The 22826-nt window shown below is 42.7% G+C and overlaps 1 protein-coding gene across 1 annotated transcript in view; it reads right to left on the bottom strand.

Moving 5' to 3' along the window:
• Positions 1-497: 497 nt before the first annotated feature.
• The window catches only part of LOC138145256 (dedicator of cytokinesis protein 5), a 129960-nt gene continuing 107631 nt past the window's right edge, over positions 498-22826 (bottom strand). The window contains exons 38-44 of the mRNA XM_069066898.1: positions 17642-17725; positions 17251-17388; positions 12903-13069; positions 10508-10676; positions 9356-9494; positions 7442-7557; positions 498-6705 (exon numbers count right to left, since the gene is read on the bottom strand). Coding sequence (XP_068922999.1) covers positions 6601-6705; positions 7442-7557; positions 9356-9494; positions 10508-10676; positions 12903-13069; positions 17251-17388; positions 17642-17725 — 918 coding nt within the window. The 3' untranslated portion in view covers positions 498-6600. The remainder of the gene's footprint in view (positions 6706-7441; positions 7558-9355; positions 9495-10507; positions 10677-12902; positions 13070-17250; positions 17389-17641; positions 17726-22826) is intronic.

Raw genomic sequence — 22826 nt, 5'->3', positions numbered from 1 at the left:
CCACAACAGCATCTGTTTATGGGTAAAAATCAGGTGAAATATTACAGATCTCTCTCACTACATCATCTTTCCCAGTGCCAGCCACTCTGATGTAACCTCAGGGGCCATAGTCCAAACCTCTCCTTCCTTAGAGAGGGAAACTGAGGGCCGTCCCTCATACCGCCTCCACTCTGCCTCTGGCTTCTTTCAAGTCCCTCCAAAAATCCCACCTTGTATAAAAAGCTCTTCTGATCACTAGTAATCCTAGTACCTCCCTCTGAGATTATTCACAATCAATTTTTCCTACAGCTTCTTTGTACAGTCATTGGCAGGTTGTTTTTCCCATTAGACTGTGAGCTCATGGAGAACAGACACCCACAGCCCTTAGCACACAGTAGGTATTTAATCAGTGCTTTTGGACTTCACTTTTAACGAGAACAGATAAAGGGCAAAAATGAATGAGTATACACAGTGCGCCCAGCAGAAGGGAGAGGAACAAGCTTTTCACTGGTCATTCACTCAAAAACTACATTTATTCATTCATTTACTGAAAAAACTGCATTATTTACAAACTGTACAATTGTTAATATAATTCTCAGAAAAGAAAAATAAAATTGTACCCGCTTAGTTTATATACCTTATTTACTATCCCCGGAAGTCACATTCTGGATCCCCAAAGATGTGGGCTCCCTTCACCCAAGGGGAGGCTGGCAATGCCAATGCAGAAACATCCTAGGCTCTCCAGTTCTTGCCCAGGAAAAGAACCTCTTACCCACAGCCCTGGGCCTCAGAGGGGAGAGCTGGTTTCCAGGGGTTTCAAATGAACAAATGGTCCGGCTGATCCAAGAGAAAGTCATTCAATCCCTTGAGAATCTGTAGGAGGTGCTGGACAGTAAGTTGGACTGGAAAAATGAGAAGTCCAGTGTTTCCTCCACCTCAAGACCCTGAGCAAATCCCTTCACCTTCTGTTTAGGGATAATAACGGGATAACATTGGCACTACCCGGGCTGTTGTGAGAAGATCCTTTATATTCCAAAGAAATGTGAATTACTATTATTGGAGCAATATACTTTTTTTCTGACCATGTGGAAACCATTTCAGATAGCTAGCCCCAGGCAATGTTCTTGTGATGTCATCACCATTGGGAGTTCCCCCAAGATGAGACTTTGGCCCCCAAAGGAGATCAGCACCTACTCAGCTAGCCACAGTTCTGGACAGCTGCCTGGGGGTCTCAGGGAGGTGACTTGACTGGCCCAGCCTCACCCAGACCACATGCTTCCCAGGTCTTCCTAGCTGCAAGACCCGCTCATTTCCTTTGTACCAGGCTGCTTTGACAATACCCCTTTAGAGCTTTATCGTTCTAAAATCTGCAACCTAAAAGGATTTTATATATAAATATGTATACATATATGTATATATAAATATGCATAGGCATACATGTCTTTACATATGCACATATATATGGATAAAATAGTTACCAATGGGGCAGGCATCCATTTAGAATAATAGAATATTAAAATCAAAAGGGTCTTTAGGGATCATGTAATGTTAGCCCTCTCATTTTACAAATAGAGAAATTTTAGGCAAAGTGATACAGCAAATTCATGGCAGGGCCAGGTCAAGAAGCCAAGCCTGCCAACTCCCAGGCAAATGTCACAACATACTACCCAATTTACAAAGATTTTACTGAGAGATTTTGTTGAAATAATCAGGCTTTTTTTTGTTGTTGTTGTTAAGAAGGCTAGCTCCCTGGGGGGAGGAAAGAGAAAAATACAAGGGAAAATTTAAGCAATGCAAAAAAAAAAATTCAATACAAATTTACTTTACAGAAATCACATAATGCAAAGGAGTTAGAATAGCTTGAAAAATAATAGCAATTATTATTGAAGGTCTTTGGTTGGATTTTAGAGGAAATCCTATACAATCCCAGAGGTGTAAGATGTAGTGAGAGTCAGATCTGTATGTAACTAGGGTGGGCTCATTGGGAATTTGCCACCAGGGCAGGACATTTTGAGGGTGTTGACATCATCCTGGGATGCCTTTCCTACTGCAGGGCTGTGGCCCAGGTGAGCCTTTCACTGGACCCAGGTGCCAATGTTGCAAGTTATGACAATGGAAGGGTATTTCACCTTTGTTCTTATAAACAAAGATTTTGAGCTGGAGGAAACTTTAGATTCCATCTTGTCTGAATCTCTCACTTTATGGATTAGGAAACTGAGGCCCAGGGGAGTTAAGTGACAGGATCTTATCTCCTTGTAGAATATCCCCTCCTCTGACACTCCAAGGGATCTACACAAAGTCATCCATGGCCTTTGAGCCCAAGAAACAGAGTAGATTCAGACAGACAGAAGAGAAAGATAAAGGAGAAAGGAGAGAGAGGAGAGAAAGAGAGAGAGACAGAGAGACAGATACAGGATACAGGGACAGAGAGAGAGAGCATGTGCCTGTGAACTGTAACTCCACAGAGATACCCAAGGAGGGTGGGTGCCTTCTAGTGAAAGGACCTTGGGAAAAGGAGACTAACAAGGGTCAGGAAGGTGTCATTTCTCTAAAGGAAAGCTACCAGTCAACCAAAGCCACAGAACACTTCAGAAAATCAATTCCAGGTTTAATTTAAAAATAAATAAATAACAGCAAATCTCAGCAAAAAATTCCCAGCCTTCTCAAAGCATCTTTCCTAACTATGGGGTTTATGGAAGCCTCCCAACGCTCACGCAGAATCTCGGTGCTGGCAGGGACTTCCCTCGTCCTCTAATTCAACCCCTATGCCCAAAAGACTCCCCACAACAACCCAAGTGTGTGTGATAAGCACTCACCTAACCATGGCTTAGTGATACCCCATGAAGGAGATCCCACAACCACTCAAGGACTTCATCTGGTGATTGCTCTAATTTTGAGGAAGCCTCCTTTGATCAAGGTGAAACCTCCCCTTACAACTTGTATCCATTTTTCTAGTTCTTTCCTCTGGAACCAAGGAGCAAATGCTACTCGGTCTTGTCCAGGAGAGCCATTTAAATGCTTGAAGAAAGGCATCTTTCACCCCCCTGGCATACCTCCCCTCCCCCAAACAAACCCTCTCTTAGTCAGTCCTCACAGGCAGAATGTTGAAGATTAAGACCAGACTTTGGTGAACATTCAGAAGGGTTGCCTGATAGAATGGTCTGGGTATTGGAGCTCCAGGCTCAGGACTCCATAGCAGAGGAAAAGCACTCTTTGTCCTTGTGTTGACTAGAACTTGCACATGCTTCACCCGGCCTTCACAAAGAGGATATTACGCCTGGCATGAGCAATGTCAATTAGAACAGCATGGCCAAAGAGCCAAGGAATGGATTGACAAGCCTTTTGAGCGCTCGAATGGCACAGTGTGTGAGAGCCTGGTTATTAAAGCATTTGGCTTGACCTAGCCATGGTAGCCCATATCAGTAGATTGTGAAGCGGGAAGATTGTTGGGGGCTGCCCTTTTGTTTTTGGCCAATGTCACAGTCACGTAACATCAGAAATTCTGTTCCATGCTAATGATTAGAATATATGGTCCCATAGTGAACTCTCTTCCTTTAAAATCCTCCTCTGCTTTCCACAATTCTCATTGAATTCTATACATTTAAAGGGTCGTGGTGTGAGTGTGTGTGTGGTGGTAGTAGTGGATAGGGAACACAATTTTCATGAATATGCAAAACATTTTATCTCCAGATAAAAGGCAGGCAGCAAGGGCACCATTGTCAGCCACCAGACAGCTGGGGGCACCCTCAATGCTTTGCAAGGCTGTGATCCAAGTTTCTCTTTTTCCTCCTACATGAACCAATTCTCTACCTTTTAGTAAGAGAATGAAATATAGGGACTTTTGGGGCTGGAAGGAACCCTAAGGACTCCAGACCCTCTCATGCCAACCGTGCATTGTTTATCTGCCCTCCTGAAAGTCTGCGTCTCATCCAGCCCCTTCATTTTACAGATGAGGAAACTGAGGTCTAGAGAAGGGCTGTGACTGTGGTAGGTCACAAAGGCAATGTCAAAGACAAGGCTCCAAGTGCACCACTGAATACCAACCTCCTGGGGTGGGGGCCTGAGACTCTGCCAGTTTCTTGCTTTTCGGGTTTCCTTATCCAGGCTCATTTTCCTTCAGGGATAGGGAAGAGCCGATGCAGGATGATAGGAAAAGAAGGCAGGGGGGAAACCCAAAGCACTGGTTTTATCCACTATCTCTGTGCCTGAGACCCTTTCCTTTTCCTTTCTGCCTTTAAAACAGGGTTTCTTACCCTTTTCCATGCCCTGGACCCCTTTGGCAGTGTGTTAAAACCTAGGGGCACCTTCTCAGGATAATGTTGGTCATCCATATTCATAACTGAAGGAAATGCTAAACTTTAGAGACTGGTGAGAATGATGACATCATTTTTTTTCCCATCGAAGTTCATGGGCTTCAGGTTAAAAACCCTTGTGTCTAAGAATGACCCAGTCACCTGGGATGGGAGTGATTTCAGTCAGAGTCCCTTGCAGGTGTGATAATTCCAGGGGGCTCAAAATCCTGCCCTTTTGGTTTTTCTGCTAAAAACTGGAAGAGGTGGGACCTCCCCATTGAAACACTATGCACAGTCTTCTCTGTTGAAATCTCACTCTCCCTTCAAAGTCCAACTTAAGTATGCCACCTTCATGAAGCCTCCTCTGATGCCTTTCCTCAGCCCTGTTGGAAACGGTCTTGCTGGTTGATTGTTTGGTGCAAAGTGGCTAGCCCAGAGCTACACAGCTAAGAAAACGTCAGAACTTCCAAATATTTATGAACCACCTGCTATGTGCAGGGAGAGAGGAAATGTGGCTGACTGGGCATCGATCTGGCCTCAAAGGCAGGAAGATTGGGGTTCAAGCCCTGCCACCCATGTTGAGCAGGGCCAGATCACTTAACCTCTCCGTACCCCTGCGGTCAAGCCAAACACTTCAATGTCCGACAACCTCTATGACTATGATCCTGAAGGGCAGCTGTGGATCTTTGGGGACAGGAGATCCCCCATCACAGGCTCAGACCAAAAAAGACAAAAGCTTTTAGGGCATTATGTAGGATCTGGACTTCTAAATTTCTCAATTCTATGGAGAAATTAAGGGGCAAACTTTGGGGGATTTGTAGATCTTAAAAGGCAAAATCAAATGTATGGAAAAGGGAAGTGTTAGATAGAAGCATGATCGGGCCACTGAGTCATAGAAAGGGGATGGAGGAGACTGAAGGTCAGACTCGATAGAAAGTGGGATGGAGGAGATTGAAGGTTGGACTCCATGAAAGGTGGGATGGAAGAGATGGAAGGTCTGACTCCATGGAAAGTGGGATGGAGGAGACCGAAGGTCTGACTCCATGGAAAGTGGGATGAAGGAGACTGAAGCCAGCCTCACTGGGGCAATGACATTCATGCCCATGGCTCTACAGTCACCCGCTTCATGCCAGCTCAGAGGAGGTAATGCAACGGGGGCTGTGTGGGACTGGTTGTGTGACAGGTGAGAAAGAAGAGGCTGTTACAGTAAAAACAGGGACCATAGGGAGGAAACTTGCCTCTCCAGGCTCCATGCTGACCAAGCCCTCTTTCCTCTCTCCCATATACTTTTAAGTGTTGTCTTCCCTCATTAAAACATAAGCTCCTTGTGGGCAGGGACAGTCTTTCTAATTGCATTTGTATTCCCAGTCCTTGGCACCATGCCTGACCTACAGGAAATGCTTAAAAAATGCTTGTTAACTTAATGGAATCCCCAGACCTGAAGGCCACTGGTCAGACAACAGATGCAGACTTTCAGGAGAGCAAGGCGTAAACAGATCTCCCTGAAAGTATTCCACTTTGCTTTTAGCCCTTGGTATAATCAGAATGTAATATTGCCTCAGTGACTTAAAAGTCTTTGCATTCTTCTGGCTATTGGAGCGGGGGAACCCCATCCATCTTTTCATTCCAATTCACAGCCATGATCGGCATGGCTCCTTGTAAGCTGCCCACACACTCACAGAACATGGGGTTTTAGAGGCACCTCAGCAGCCCTCTCGTGAAATCCTCCCTGAACAAGTGTCCCTTTTCCATCGTCACCAAAAGATGCTGCATCCACCCTCACCTTGGACACCTTCCTTTTTCTCAAAGGGCACACCATACATACTAATGAATTATTGTTACTTAGGCTATAAAAAATGGTCCAGATGTGGGTCTCTCGTTGTTTAGATACACGGCAGGGGTAAGTCCATGTGAGGAAGGAAACCCAAACTCCAGCATCGCTTTTCAGAAGCAAAGCACAAAATGCCTCTCATGGACAGGGAAAGGGCTCGAGGACCACCCTGGATAACCAGTTGGCAGGAAATTCTTTGGAGGTCCAAATGGCTGTGAGTGAAGGTAGATACTTAATGATCACATACAGGCTGTAACCAATTTTGGAATTCTGCGAATTCCAAAGTGAAGCGAGTGAAGAAGGTGTGAGATGGCCTTGGAACACGGCTGTGGGGGAAGCTTTCCAAAGAATCGATCCGGGTTCAAGGCCATCCCAGAGGAGAGGAGATGGGAAACAAAGACAGCAGTGTCATTGCCTTTTGGAGGTTGGTCTTGAGACAGACTGTCCATGCTGGCAGCTCCCAAAATACTAGTCCGGTACTGAGGAGGAGCAGAGTCCTCACTGTGATCCCGGCTCCGATGAGAGGACTCCGGACTTGCGGGCCTTGGGAGGTGGAGGTGGCGGGCCCTTGGCTTCTCGACGGAGGGGAAGTGGGGGAGCAACCTGAAAGAGCAGATGCATAAACGGGCAGGGTTCAGAGAAACGGGTTCTTCCTTATTGCTAACCCAAGGTTAGTTATTTCTCTGTTATATTTTGATGGTCCCAGACCAGTCAGGCCGTTCCTCCAATCCCACATAGCCACACACTTTCTCTGTTAGCCATCTCCTTGCCATGGTCCTGGCCTGGCTGTCATGTGCAGACCCTCTTAACTCCCACCCATTTTTCACTTCTTGTTCTGGGAACATTAATTAAAAATCATGTCTTTTCTAGAACTCTGTTTATTATCTTTATGATTCTCCAGAGCAAAACCCCTTCCCTGATCACTCCCCTAGGGATGGCTTTGATTTTATTTTTTTATCCTCAGTGTCTGACACCTAATAATTGCCTAATGGATACTTTTCATTGGTTCATTCTTCACTATTAACCACTCAGAGTTCTAGACAATTCTCCAACATTGTAAACTTCAGCATAATTGCTGATGTGCACCAGGAGAGGGAATTTTCCCCCAAGAGCTCTCCTAAACCCATTAAGCCATGGTTCCTGACCCATTTTTCATCCTACCCTTGCCACCCTGTCTTGAAAAGATGAGCGACATAGGCTCCATTTTTATTGGGAGGATAAGGATTCTTGCTCTTTCTAGAAGTGAAACAGGAGCCAGTCAGGGAGGAAGTCTTTCCTCAAAGCAGCCTGGAAAACTCCCTGGCCAGTCAAGTGAGCACCGTCAGCTCTGATTCCCTACCTCTGCTGAGTTCCTCTGGTTGCTGGTCTCGTAGGGCTTGCTCTTGGGAGGGGGTGGGGGCGGGACTGTCTTTGAACCAGAAGACATCAATCCATCTACCTGCAATGTTGGTGAGCCTGGAAAGGGTGGGAATCAAAGGTCAAATAGGGAGAAAGCAGCATGGAGATTCAACCTTTGGTACTGGCATTCTGAGGACTCCTTTCTACTCATCTCCGTTAAAATTTCAAAGCTAGTACTTTGCTAATTGTTTGTTTGTTTAAATGGAATCTGAATAGAACTGGCCAACCAGAATGTTGATTTGGGTCCTTTTTCAGCAAGGCAATCTGTGTCAAGTCCTTTTACCTTTATGAAACCTAGTTTTCCCACCTGAAAAATGGGGATGATACCTACCCTGCCTAAATTTATAAGATTGTTCAATTTGGTTCAACAGACATTTATTAAGTGCCTACTGTGTGTAGGGTACCATGCTAGATATTGGGAGACTTAAGAATGATAGTATCCTGACTCTTAGAGAGTAGGGACAGATGAAACAGATAGCCTTGAAAAAAAAATGACACGTGGATTGGGGACATGTAAGACAAGTTTTATGAAAAGTTCTCAGAAGAGAAAAGTTGAGAGCAGTTGTGGAAACCAAGTTGGAGCCAGTGGCTATTAAGTTGGGGTTTAAAGGAGAGGTAAAAGTTCAAGAGGGGAAGAGGCAAGGGAGGGCCTTTTCCAGGCAGAGGAAGCTGTGTGAGTAAAGACCTGGAGGTCTGACAACACAGGGTAATCATCTGTGGAGCCCATAGAACATGGTGATAGGAGAAAAGATGGTCAAGGCAGAGTGAGGCACCAGACTGGACAGCATGGCCAGATAAGCAATGTAAACTTCACTGGGAAGTGTCCAGGACAGTACCAGGCACATAGCAGGGGCTTACTAAGCTCCTTGAGAGTGGGGATTGTTCCATTCTTCGTACTTGTATCCCCAGTCCTTAGCATAGCACTCGGTGCATAGTAGGGGCTTCATAAATACTTGACTTATTGATAGTTGAATTAAATTAAATTCAAGTAGGAAGACCAATGAGGGTGTTAGTAAAAGAGCTTAAGTGGGAGATTAATCAATCAGTAAGCTGCTAGGTGGTGCAGCAGATAGAGTGTTGGGCCTGAGGTCAGGAAGACCTGAATTCCAATCTGAACTCAGGTACTTTACTAGTTGTGTGACCCTGGGCAGATCACTTGGCCTCAGTTTTTTCATCTGTAAAATGGAATGTTTCTGTAAGGATCCAATGAAGTAATCTGGAAAGTGCTTAGTCCAATGCCTGACATGTAGTAAGTGCTACATAAACCTTAGCCATAATTAATGAATTTGCTGCATGCTGGTCTCCATGCTCAGCACTGGGATATAGATGCTGTAAACAAAACAGTCCCGACCATCAAGGAACTTAAATAATTCAGGCCTGTACAAAAGTGGAAACAATAGGAATGGAATGAATGGGACAGGTGAGAAAGTATGTAGGACTTGGTGAGTGACTGGAGGAAAGGAGAGAAAGAAGGATCAGAGTTAGCAAAGATTTAGGACTCAGAGGTCCTTGAGTCCACTACTATTATGTAGAGTTGAGGAAACAGAGGCCCAGAGATCATTCATGTAGTAAGTGGCAGAGTCAGAACTTGAACCCAGGACCTGTGAGTCCAATATTCTTTGTCAAAGGTAACTTTGGCTCGAGTATCAAATGAGTTAATGGCTATCAAAGTGTTTTGTAACCTGGATCCACTATATAAATGTAGGGTATTGTTGCTGATAATTATTCTTCCTTCTGTTCCTGCTGCCAGTGGCACCAAGCAAGTTTAGAAGACCCAGACAGAGCACAGATCTCGAGATGACTGTGTTCTTCTGTCCCCAAGAGTTGAAAAAATGGGAGAGTAAAGAGAACTTACTTTGGGTCCTGGGCGTTTTCGGGGTCAGCGGTGGTGGGCTCAGGGGCATAGATGAAGGCAGGGGGGAGCCTTGGAACAAGGTCAGCCGACTGTCCACTAACTGGAGACTCTTGGGTCTTTGTACTTTGCTAGCAGGGCTCTAGGGAGGGAAAAGACAAGGGACAGAAGGAGCAATAATGCCTCAATTTGGAGACCAAATGGATTTCCATGCTTGAGCACTTCCCTCTGGATAAGGGGGGTGATGGAGAAGGATAGGGGTATCAAAGGCCCTAACCAAAGAATAGAATGGAGTGGAGTCAGATAATGGCTAAGGTCTTTGAAAGGATCAGTGAACATTGACAGATATTCAGAGGAGCCTTCGTAGACCAAAGGAGTCTAGATTTAGAACGAGACGGGGCACTGGAAACCATTTCACAGCACAGATAAGGGAGCTGAGGCATATAGAGGTTAAGTGACTTGCCCAGGGTCACACAGAGGGACAGTGTCTGAGGCAGGATTTGAACTCAGGTCTTCCTGACTCCAGGTCTATGACACAGTGAAGCTGAACTCGGTTTTAGGAATGCCAGTTTAGATCTTGGCCCCTAAGATACTTATTAGCTCTATGACTCCATTCCTGAACCTTTCAGAACCTCAGTTTCCTCATAAAACAAGGGGGCAGATTTGGGGACCTCCAAGATTACTTCTAGGTCTACATGTACAATCTTACTATGACTCCATGATCCAGTGTTCTCTGTAGCCTGTGCCATTCAGATTCCCCTTTCCTCCCAGGGAGCTTTGCCTTCTCCAGACAGAGCCCCAAATGACCCATGGTAAATAACCACAAGAGCCTCTTACCTCCCTTGTGACCCCAGTTAAGAGAGAAGGACAGATGGAGTTTGGGGACCAAGTCAGGGAGCAGGAATGTAAAGGACCACAGGCTAAGGCACAGGCTCGCTTGTTGGCCTCATGGGAGCAGAGCATGAGTCTGGGTCTACCAAGAGCCTCCAGCTCTCAGGGGGAAGAATATACCTCCCTGAGCATCCCTTGTAGGTATATTTGGAAGCGATCTGTGGTCTGGGCTCTAACCGGCGGTCAGGGCCATGGAGGCTGCATCCCTGACTCCAGAACTTGGCTCCTGCAGAGAAGCTGGGACCCTTGCCCCCTGGGACCTACCAGCAGGTCAGCTTCCGGCTCTCTCTCCGCGATGACCTGAGATTTGCTAATGTTCCAGTCTTTCCGCTTGAACTTGCCAATCCGGTTATCACCATCTTCTCTGAGGGACATGTCTTCCACTTTGGCCCCTGACGAAGCCCGCCGCTCGAGGAGAGGCTCCAGAATGGATCTGGTACCAGGCAAAGGACACAATCTCATTATTCATTCCTTCCCCAAATCCCAGGCCACTCTCCCTGACAACCATCGACCTGAAGGAGGGACCTTGGAATGGGTCTTTCATAAGAGGAATGACTATGTCTCGAGCATAGCCGGTGCTTAATAAATATTTGTTAATTGATAATTACCATTAACTAATTAACCAAATCAATAGAATTGATTTAGTTTAACCCCAAGTTGTCTTAAACTTTAAATATTTCATTCCTGTGGCAGAAAAATACTCAAAAAAGGGCGTCAGCTAGGTGATGTCATAGGTAGAGCATCAGCCCTAAAGGCAGGAGGTCCTGAGTTCAAATCCAGCCTCAGACATTTACTAGCTGGGTGACCCTGGGCAAGTCACTTAACCCTGACTGCCTCCCCGCCAAATACACCAAAAGGCCTGGGTTTTATCCTGACTCTGCTAATGACTCTCTGGGGATCTTTGCTCATTTATTTATTTATTTTGGAGGGGGAGGTTAGGACAATTGGGGTTAACTGACTTGCCCAAGGTCACACGGCTAGTTTTTATTTTTTTGCTCATTTATTAAACAGGGGTCATCAGCTTTGCCTTCCTGTACGTGGTAGGATTGTGGTAAGGCTCAGATGGGGAGAACATATGCAGAAAAAAATCAGAAATCTATAGCGTACAAAAAAAAAAAATCAGGCATTTTTTATAACTGCTACTTGTGGCTTCTCTTAATTCTACCTTGGGTCATTCTCACTTGAGAGAAAAGAAAAAAAAAATCCAGCAAAGGACCCACAGCTTGGTATTTAACACCTAGGCCAGCTTCTTCCTGTCTCCTCACTTCAATTCTGTCAACTGAATAGGGAGGAGGGGGCCCAGCCTGCCCTCCGAGGACCCTTCTAGGCAGACATCCATCATCCAATGTCCTTTTAAAGCTTTCTGGGACATTCTCTCATCAGTTTTTACAGTCACCATAGGAAACAGTGATGTTGTTATTACTGTTTTATAGGAAAGGAAACTGAGGCTGAACTACTTAAGGACAGATGAAGCAATGGAAAGAGTTTGGATTTTTAGTCACCTGGGTCGAACTCTGGTTCTGCTATTTGTGACTTTTGTTGCTGCTGTTGAGTCATTTTCAGTTATGTCCAACTCTTCATGACCCCATTTGGGTTTTTCTGGCAAAGATACAGATGGGGAAATGAGGCAAACAGGGTTAAGTGACTTGCCCAGGGTCACACACTTAGGAAGTATCTGAGATCAGGTTTGAATCCAGGAAGATGAGCCTTTGACAAGAAAACCCAAAATAAGGTCACAAAGAGTTGGATACGACTGAAAAAATTCTAGACACTGTATGAAAGGGGATCCAAAATCAAAAGCAATCCTGCCCTCAAGGACCTTACATTCTTCTCAGAGGCTGCAACACAGACACAGGGAAGTGGAAGGTAATTTTAGGAAGGAGAGAGCATTACCAAGTGTGATGGTTTCCTGCAGAGCAGGGGAGCAGAACAAGTGACCTGTGAACTTGTTTGTAAGAAAATGTTTTGAGAATTCTGTTTCAGTCTGGTAGTTTTCCTCTTAATCCCACATATTTAATTTTAGGCATTTAAAGCCACAAATCTGAGAATAGGTCTGAAGGTGTCACCAGGATGCCAAAGGGTCCATAACACAAACAGGTGAAGAATCCCTGATGCAGGAGACAGTGCCTGAAGAGATCAGGGATGTGAGGAGGTGGGATAAGGAGGGAGAACATTCTGGGCAGTGGGGACAGAGGCATGAAGGCAGGCAAGAGCTCTCCACACAGGGAACAACAAATAGAACAGCTTGGTTGGAACCTGGAGTCCTTGGAGGGATATAATGTGAAATAAGAATGTTATGAACATTTTGTTTTTGTCTTTTTATGTGGGAGGGAGGGACGTGGGCGGAAGAGAAACTAGATTTTTGTTAATTAAAAAAATTAAAGAAAAGAAATAGGCATGGAAAGGTAGGCAGAAGCCAGATTGCAAAAGGCTTCAGGTCCCAAGTTGGGGAGATTATATTATATCCTAGAGGCAAGAGGGAGCCATTGAAACTTCTAGGGGAGAGAGTAACATCGTGAGATATGTGTTTTAGGAAGATGTTTCGTAATTAGAAGATATTACAGCCTGAGTTGTTTTCTCATAGCAGTAAGTGGCTGGGACTGATCTGTCCACAGTCATTGTTACCAAATGGCCAGTTTCTATACCAAGCAGTACTCACCCGTCTGATCCTGGCCTGGAGGGGGTGCTGTCCGAGGAGGTGGAAGATGTGGAGACCACCGAGGAAGCCACCGACGTGATGGACAGTCTCCTGAGGGTGGAGGACATGATGTACGGCAGCACCACGGACCCAGTCCTGCTCTGCTTCCTCTCGGTCAAGGTGGGAGGCTGAGGAGCATAAGGGAGAGCAGGTCTATGGGCACAGTCTGCACAGACCCATCTCAGTGGCCAAGGCTGGACACACACTGATTAATTTCCAGGAGGGATCACGGAGAGGAAAAACAGAAGAAACATGTCCTCTCCATGGGAGAAAAACACAAAAAAGGCAAAGGACCAAGAGCGAGAGCCGTGATCTAGAATCTCAGTTCTGAAGGACTGATGGTGATGCACACACCTCCTCCTCTTGGAAGAGAGGTGGGGGACTACAGGTGGGGAATGTGGCATACTCCGCCGCAGGTAGCTGACGTGTCATTTTTCTCAGCTTAAACTCTTGTTCTATGTTAAAAGTTGGGATTGTATGGTAGGAGAGTTACTGGAAAGTGAGAGTGGTGTAAAAAAAGCAGCAATGTGTATGTCTGTGTGTGAGTATGATTATATAGATATGTATGTATATGTAAACAGGCATATATGTCCGTGTGTACATGTATTTGCATGTACAAATGAATGTGCACACACAGTACACATATACATATACACATATGCTTTTATGATTGTACACGTGTATGTATATATGTGTATATACATGTATGTGTGTGTGTATCTGCTCTTAATTATGACCTTCCTGGAGCTGAGGGGAGGAAAGGGGAAAAAACACAGCAGAGAACAAAAGAACACTCATAAGGAAGAAAAGAAAAAAGAAAAGAAAAGCTCTGAACACGTTGTGTAGCATTTATTATATAAGCTTTCTTGAAATGGAAATGTATTGCTGTGCACATGGCAACACCTTTGTTTCTTATTTTGTATATAAGTTTGTGTTTCTTTTTCTTTTCTTCTTGTATCTTTAAGTTTTCATTAAGTTTAAAATGAATTAATTTTGAAAAAGATCAATAGCACTCAAGACAAAACAAAATAATATCCTTGTCTACTGGTCAGGCCTTAAAAGCCCCCCAGTCCTGCTTCTTTTAAATGTATTTTAATGAATACTGGAAGAAAGGAAGAACGTTGGACCCCAGCTACAGTGATGGAACCCCTTCAGTTACAGCTTTGGAAATAAAGGGACACCTGTCTCCAATAAGAAAGAAGGTCAGGCTATTCTCAGTAAAGGATGTTGTAAGTAGATAATATGCCAGTGCGTGCACCATTCTTCAGCCAAAGGTGTCCGCCTTTCTGCCAAGAGGAAGAAGGTTAATTTCAGTACTTATCCTCTGGAATGAAGATTAGTCATGGCAATTATTCAGAGGTGACAAGCCTTTCAGCTTTCTTTTCATCTGCATTATTGTAATCACTGTATATACTTTTCTTCTTCCTTGACCTTGTGTCCGTTCAGACAATTCTTCTCATGTTTCTCTGAATTCTTCACATTTCTCTTGCTTACCATACAATAATATTCCCTTACTTTCACAATACAGTCTGTTTAGAGCCATTCCCTGATTCCTGGGTACCCATTTTCTTTCCGATTCTTTGCTACCCCACAAAGGGCTATTGATTATGGCTGTGGAATATTGACCTCACTGTATGACTGAAAATAGGGTTATCAATTTAGAACAAGGAGAGACAAACCCTTCATTCTACAGATGAAAAAACAGGGGGGTCAAGTTAGGATTAGTCAAAGGGCCTCCAGGTAGAGATGTAATGACAGCTTTTGCAGAACACTTTTTACCTTATTTTTTTCTTTTTCTTTGTCACAAGGGATAGAAAAAGGAAGGGACAAGAGGGAGGGATAAATTTGGAAGTAATGAAAAAAAATATATTGACTAAAAAGATTTTTTTTAAATTCTCTGAACTTTTGGGTATATATATTTCTGAGAGTTTAGAAGCTAAAGACATGAAATAAAAAACCAAACTGTCTTCAGCACTGGGCATGCTGTAATTATTAGAGGGGACAAGAAAAAAGCATGCTAGTGTCTGAAATGAAGGAAGGGAAAGGGGACTGAGAGAGGCCGGCAGAGAGGGAAGGGGAGGAGGGAAAAACAAAAGAAAAGAGACTAAGAGTAAGAGCTGTTTACAGCTGTCGGGAAGAGACATCCAAAAAACAGAGGCTTGAGAATGAAATAACCAACACCCCTGAGAGAATGGAAAGGAAATAGAAGCTGGCAGAAAGAAAAGCCTACCTAGGGGATGCAAGAAGCCTTGGTATTTGGACTCATAAGACTTAAACTGTACTCTCTCTATTACCTGTGTGACCGTGGACAAGTCAATTCCTCTCCCTGGGACTGTTTCCTCATTTGTAAAATAAAGAAGATTTAGACTAGAAGGCCCAGAAGATGCCATCCAGTTCTAATCCTGGGATCCTATGATCCCTCCACCCAAAGCAGAGTTGGGGTGAGCCTGAAGGACAGGCCACTAGACATGGTAATCAACATTTGCTTTACACCTTCATTGAGAAATGACTGCAGAATTAAAAAGGGAATCTAACGACAATAGTAACAACAATTACAATGATAATGATAATACTAGCTAGCATGCATGTGGTATTTTAAGGTTTTGTCATTTGACCCTTGCCACAATCCTGTATGGTACGTGATATTATTACCCTCATTTGAAACTGAGGTAAAGCAGAGGTTACATGACTTACCCAGGGTCACACAGTAAGTATCTGAGGCTGGATTTGAACACAGGTCTTCCTGAATTCCGGTCCAGCACTATCTACTATACTACCTATTTAACAAATGTTCTTGATGACTGCCATTTTATAATATAGTGTGAAATCTAACCCCCCTTCATTCCTATCTTTCTTCATCATTTCCCTTGATATTCTAGATATTTACTTGTTATTGGTTAAAATGCAGAAAAATAGAACAATGTAACAGACCACAGATAGAGAGACAATTTAAAAAACAACAATGGTACTTAATAACCTAGTGTTCAATAAAACCAAAAATTACTTAAGAAACAACTCCTTATTTAATAAGATCTCCTGGGAAAATTGGAAAAAAAATGTCAGGAATCAGGCTTAGACAAATCTTATGTCATGTTCCATAGTAAATTCAAAATTGACACACTCTGGAATATATGAATTTATGACCATGTCACAAAAATTTAGGAAAGAAGTTGATAATACATCTTTTAGAGGTAAGGGTAGGAGAGGTAGGAGAGATGGGATTTCTTAATCTCCTAAGCAAACAAGATATGGAGGCAAGTATGAAGAATAAAAGATTATTTTGATGGCATGAAATTGAAAAGATGACAAAAGATAGGTAGAGTTAATGTCGGAGTATTTGTGGACAGGCAGGCACACTGATGAATTGTTGGTAGAGCTGTGAGATTGTACAACCCCTGGGAAGCAATCTGAAATTATGTAAATAAACTGACTAAAAAGTCCATATCCTTTGATGCAGAGATTCTCCTGTCATTGTCAATGAAAAAAAAAAGTCCTAATAAACACCAGAATATTTATAGCAGCACTTTTCATGATAGGAAAAAAAAACCTAAAAATAAAGAAGATACCCATGGATTGGAAAATGGCCAACAAACTGTGGTGCATGAATGTAACAGAATATTACTGCATTGTATGAAAGGATGAATACAAAGATACATGAAAGGATTTACATGAATTTATGTAGGAAAAAGTTAGAAGAACCAGAAAAATAATTATACAAAATGTCAACAATGAAAATGGAAAATACAACCACAAAGCAATGGAAAATTAAAATTGTGAAATTAGAAAGGACAAGATTGGCCCCAAAGAAAAGAAATAAGAACATGCTACTCCCAGCTCCTTTAAAGAGGTGGGAAAAGTGGAGCTGGGGCAGTTCATGGGTGTGGAACATTGCACATTGATGCCCATGTTTTTCCTATACATTGTTTGGTATTACTGAATTTTTTTCTTCTTGTTTCTATCTTTTTTAGGAGAAGGGAGAAAGAAATATATGAGGAAATCTAGACAGTGAAAACAAAAGATATAATTTTTTTTTGGAGGGGGGAAGGCAGGGCAATTGGGGTTAAGTGACTTGCCCAAGGTCACACAGCTAGTAAGGGTGTTAAGTGTCTGAAGCCGGATCTGAACTCAGGTCCTCTTGACTCCAGAGATTGTGCTCTCAGTTAGCCACCCCAATAAAATGTCTTAAAAAGCAATAAAGGCATTAACAAGACACTAAAGAGAAGAGGGAAATGGGGGGACTGGCATGAAGTTAGCCTAGAGAGCCTGAGGGTCAGATGCCATGATCGGCTTGTTCTCAGACAAAGCTTACCAGGGTGATGACTCCATAGAGTTTCTCCACTTTTTCCCTGAGCTCACGGAAGCAGCTGGTCAGCCGGTCATGCAGGGGCTTCAGCTGCTCAGTCAACTTCTCCCCATGAATTCGTATCCCTTCTCCAAGAAGAGGCATCTGGAGAAGTGAACACAGGAGCAGGAAAGGGGCCAATTAAGAATGGGGACCACCCCATGAGAGGAAGAAACAGGGGCAGTTCCTAATCACATACTCCACAAAAGGGTCCTGGGTGAAGAGCTAGAAAGGCCCAGGGACCTTGTCTAGCCTTTTCATTTTACAGACAAGGCAGAGAGTGGTTAAAGTGATTTGCCCAGAACCCACAGCTAGTAAGCGTCTGAGGCAGGATTTGAACTCAGGTCTGGGTGCATACCTGTAAGGCAATCAGGCGTTTGAGCAGCTCGATCTTCTCCTGGTCCTCAGGGTGCTCCTGCTGGTACTTCTCGGTGAAAAAGGCCTGGGGGCAGAGGACAGAGAAGAAGCAATTGTGAGATGCGCCCATCTGTGGGCCACTCCAAGGTGGGGGACGAGGCTTGTGAGAAAATGAGAAAACAAAAGTGTGAGCCCATTCCTGCATGAGAGCCAGGGCTGCGTGGGGTCACACAATCAGAGAACCCAGAGCCGGGAGGGACCAGAGGTGACACCCGGTCCAACCCCTCATTTTACAGTTGGGGAAACTGAGGACCACACTGGCAAAATGACTTGCTCATGGTCACACATGCTTGTAGCTTCAAAGCTAGAAGGCCCCGGAGCCTATCGGGTATAGCCTCCTCCTTTTGTGGAAGCAGCCAAATGGCAGAGTGGGTAGAGCGTTAGACCTGGAGGCAAGAAGAGCCGAGTTCAAATCCAGCCTCAGACCCTTATTAGGTGCCTAACCCTGGTGGCTCTGTCTCAGTTCCCTCATCTGTCAAATGGGGACAACAATAGCACCGACCCCCCAGGGCTGTGGCGAGAATTCAATGAGATGACAAGTGTAAAGTGCTAGAGAAGTGATAGTTACTGATGACTATTATTACAGGGGAGGAAGCAGGACACAGAGGGATGACCCCTCGCCCAAGGTTAGCCAGGTCTTAAATGGCTGAGCAGGGAGGCTCTCCCTCTGGACAGCGCTGCCTGTTAAGCTCCTTCCACAAAGCTTGCATTTTCTAGAAGCAGTCTGCCACCCTTGGAGAGGCTTCGTGGTTCACTGGAGAGAGCACAGCCAGATTTGGAACAGGAAGACTCAGGGTTCGAATCTATTGATGTCATCCATCCTCCTTAAAAACAAAGGTCAAATCATAACAACAACTGCTTTCCTACTTACTACCCGTGTGACCTTGGGCAAGTCATTTAATCACTTTGGGATCATGGGTTCTCATCTTGAAAATGGGCATAAAGTAAGCACCTCCTTCACCCGTTGAGACCCAAATAAGAGAATGAATGTGAATCACTTAGCAAACCCCAAGGTGGTCACAGAATGTGAGTGGTTACGATGATTAGAGGCTTTAGAGGTCTGGATTCGAGGATCAGGGTCATGATGCAGACATTAAGGAAAATCCACCTGAGGCACCATATTTAATGGTGAGAATAATACTTTTTCAATGAGAAATGTCAAATGGTCTCAAACACAAAAAGAATTCTTAGAAGAACTTAAAAAGGACTCTAAAAATAAAAAAGAGAGAATGAGGAAAAATTAGGAAAAAGAAGAGCAATCCAAGAAAACCAAGAAGATTATGAAAAGAGTCAACCAACTTGAAATAAAGAACCAAAAACTTAAGGAAGAAAATAATTCCTTGAAAACCAGAACTGGGCAAGGGGAAGCTAATGATATTCTAAGTCACTAAGAAATAATAAAACAAAAATCAAAAGAATGAAAAAATAAAAGATAGGGGTGGCTAGGTGGTGCAGTGAATAAAACACCAGCCCTGGAGTCAGGAGGACCTGAGTTCAAATCTGGCCGCAGACACCTAACACTTACTAGCTGTGTGACCTTGGGCAAGTCACTTAACCCCAATTGCCATGTCCTACCCCCTTCAAAAAGCAAAAAAGAAAAAAATAGAAGAGAAAAGGAAACATCATAAGAAAAAGAACTGATCTGGAGAATAGATCAAGTTGGAATCTGAAAATCATGATAAAAAAAGAATCTTGATACAAAATTATAAGAAATTATCAAGGAAAATTGCCTTGAAGTTCTAGAATGAGAAGGCAAAGCAGAAATAGAAGAAAAGTCACTGATTACCACCTGAAAGAGATCCCAGGAGGAAAATTTAACAGGAATATCAGAACTGAGTTTCAAATCTCCCAGGTTAAAGAGGAAACATTAGAAGCAACAAGAAAAACAAAACAAAAAACAATCCTTTAAATATCATGGAGCTATAATAAGGATTACACAAGACCTCACACCTACTACAGTAAAGAACCACAGGTCTTAGAATACTGTATTCTATAGAGCGAAAGAGCTGGCATTCGAACCAAAGGTAATTTGCCCAGCAAAGTTAAGTATAATCTTGGAAAAAAAAAATGTACATTTTATGAACTGAAAGACTTTCAGGTTTTTGTGACAAAAATCCCTGAACTTAAGGGAAAATTCAATTATAACATGCAGGAGAAATATAAGGTAAACACTACAGATCAATAATAATGGACTCAATACGGTCCAATTGTTTACTTCTCTTATATGTGAAAATATGAGCAGTACTCTTATGACTACCATTCTTTGAGTAGTTTGAAAGAAAGGCTTGGGCTGAGCTGAGTACGATGGGGTGATTCTCAAACAACAAAACTAAACAGGGAGAAATAAAAAGGAGTAATTATCTCGTACAAATGAGGCATAAAAGGAAAAACTGAGACAGAAAAAGCTAGTGGGGGGAAGGGTGGGTAGTGGCGGAAACTTACTCTCATCAGGAATGGGTTAAAGATGAAACAACACATATCTGTATCTAGAAGAATATGAAAGTCTTCTAAATTCAGAAAGAAATAAAAGGGAAAGGGGAGAAGATAAGGAATGAACTTTTAGAGGGGTGGGTAGGTTAAAGAATAGTAGGGCAAGGCAGCAGGGAGAAATAAAGCAGAGGAGTGAGGAGGGATAGGGTAAATAGGGTGAGAAGGATAGTGAGGAAAATGGGAAGGAAGAAAATACACAACAACTTAGAATGTGAATGGGATGAATTTATTCATAAAATGGAAATGGATAGCAGATTAAAAATTTGAATTCAACAATATGTTTCTTTCAGGAAACACTATGAAAATGAGAGATACACAGAAAGATAAAGGGAAGTAGAATTTAGCACGTAAAAAAAGCAGGAATAGTAATCATGATCTTAGACAAAGTTAAAGTTAAAATAGATTTAATCAAAAAAACAGAGAAACGACACTATATGTCAGTAATATTATTCAGTATTGTTTTAGGCCATTTAAAATAACTAGACAGTATAAAATACCTGAGAGTATACCTGCCAAGACAGATAGAGGAACCATATGAACATATGCATAAAACACTTTTTATACAAATAAAGGCAGATCTAAATAATTGAAGTAATATTTATTGTTCATAGGCAGGTAAAGCCAATAAATTTTTTTTTTGCTTTTTGGAGGGGAATTAGGGCAGGGCAATTGGGGTTAAGTGACTTGCCCAAGATCACATGGCTAGTAAGTGTTAAGTGTCTGAGGCCGGATCTGAGGTCCTCCTGACTCCAGGGCTGGTGTTCTATTAACTGTTATTCACTGTGCCACCTAGCTGCCCCAAGCCAATATAATTTTTAAAATAACAATTTTACCTATCTAGTCCATTAATTTAATGTTATCCCAATTAAATTACTAAAAAAACATCTTACTGGGATGGCTAGGTGGTGCAGTGAATAGAGCACCAGCCCAGGAGTCAGGAGGACCTGAGTTCAAATCCAGCCTCAGACACATAACACTTACTAGCCATGTGACCTTGGGCAAGTCACTTAACCCCAATTGCCCTCCAAAAAGCAAAAAACAAACAAATAAGCAACTTTATTGAGTTAGAAAAAAATAATAACAAAATTCACTTGGAAAATCAAAAGGTCAAGAGCTTCAAAGAAACTAGGGAAAAAGATGTAAAGGGAGTAGATTAAGCAGCATATATTATAAGGTGAGAGCATTGTTGAAATGTAAAATGAATAATTTCAATTATTTTAAATTAAAATTTTCTTGTACAAACAAAACTTATGGAGCCAAGAATAGGGGGAAAATGCAGATAATTGGGGGAAAAAACTTTCATAAACAATCTCTCAGATTGGATGTGATTAGGTCAGAATACTGCTGTGTTGTAGGAAATGATGAGTTGATTGATTTAGAAAAACAAAGGACTTGGACCTATGAAGGAAGATATTATCCACCCTCAGAGAAACAGATGACAGGTGGAAATGGGCATAGTATGGTCTTACATATATATGAATGAGTATATACGTGTATGTTTATAGATATCTATGTATATGTATATATCTCCACACTTAATTGTAGCCTTCTTTGGGGAAGAGAGGAGAAAAAAAAATAAAGCAATAACTGCACAGCAGAGAATAAAAGGAAACCTTCAAGGAATCAATGAAAAGCTGGTCATCTTTGAAAACAATGTGTAGTATTTATTATATAGGTTTTTTTAAATGGAAATTTATTGTTTTATATTGAATCCTCCCTCATGTTCTGCTTTGTACATGGCAATGCTTTTTTTTTTCTTTTCCTATTTTGTATTTAAGTTTAAAATAAATTTTAAAAATTGCAATAAAAAAAAAGAAAATGGTGGGGTCCTCTACAGGGCTTAGCACAGTACCTAGACTATAGGAAGGAGGTGCTTAAGCAATGCTTTTCACCTTAGGGATCATGGAGTCATAGACTCTAGAGCTGATGATCTAAGCTTGACTTAATCGAAATGAGAAATTAGGAATTGGGAAGAGGAAATTAAGAAACTGAGGAAGGTGGTGATTTCTATTTCTGGAGAAATAGAAAATTTAAAAAACAAATGATGGAAAACCACCATGAAGCAAGCTTTCTGTGCCCAGCAAGCCCAATGTTAGCTTTAATATTTTTTTCCTTAAACTTTTATTATACAACTTATCTTCCTTCCCTACCTGTCTGTCTCATTTTTGAAAGAGTTTTTGACTTTAAAGTCTCCTTTATTTTTCCTTTTCAATGCTCTGAAAACCACCCTTTTGTTAAGAGCAAAAGGGTTTTTCAAAAAAAAATGAAATGATGAAAGTACATGATGCATTTCATGTGGGAAACAGTCTATAAGCCCTTATTCTGTGACTTGGCAGAGAATGAAAATATCTGGAGCTCAGGAAGGGAAATCTCAGACTGATTGTAAACCTCAATAATAGCTAAGCCAGATCATTCCATTTTCTCATCTCCAGTGGCAAGGGATCACTCTCTCTCTCTCTTTCACTCTCTTCCTTGCTCCCCCTCTTCCTTCCTTGCTCCCCCTCTTCCTTCCTTCCTTCTTTCCTTCCTTCCTTCCTTCCTTCCTTCCTTCCTTCCTTCCTTCCTTCCTTCCTTCCTTCCTTCCTTCCTTCCTTCCTTCCTTCCTTCCTTCCTTCCTTCCTTCCTTCCTCCCTCCA

The sequence above is a fragment of the Petaurus breviceps genome, unplaced genomic scaffold, assembly GCF_028583685.1.
Source record: "Petaurus breviceps papuanus isolate PSGF00001 unplaced genomic scaffold, PetGlider_PUasm1.0 139, whole genome shotgun sequence".
Taxonomy (NCBI): Eukaryota; Metazoa; Chordata; class Mammalia; order Diprotodontia; family Petauridae; genus Petaurus; species Petaurus breviceps.
The sequence above is the reverse complement of the archived record's forward strand: the minus strand, read 5'-3'. Positions and strand labels throughout refer to the sequence as shown.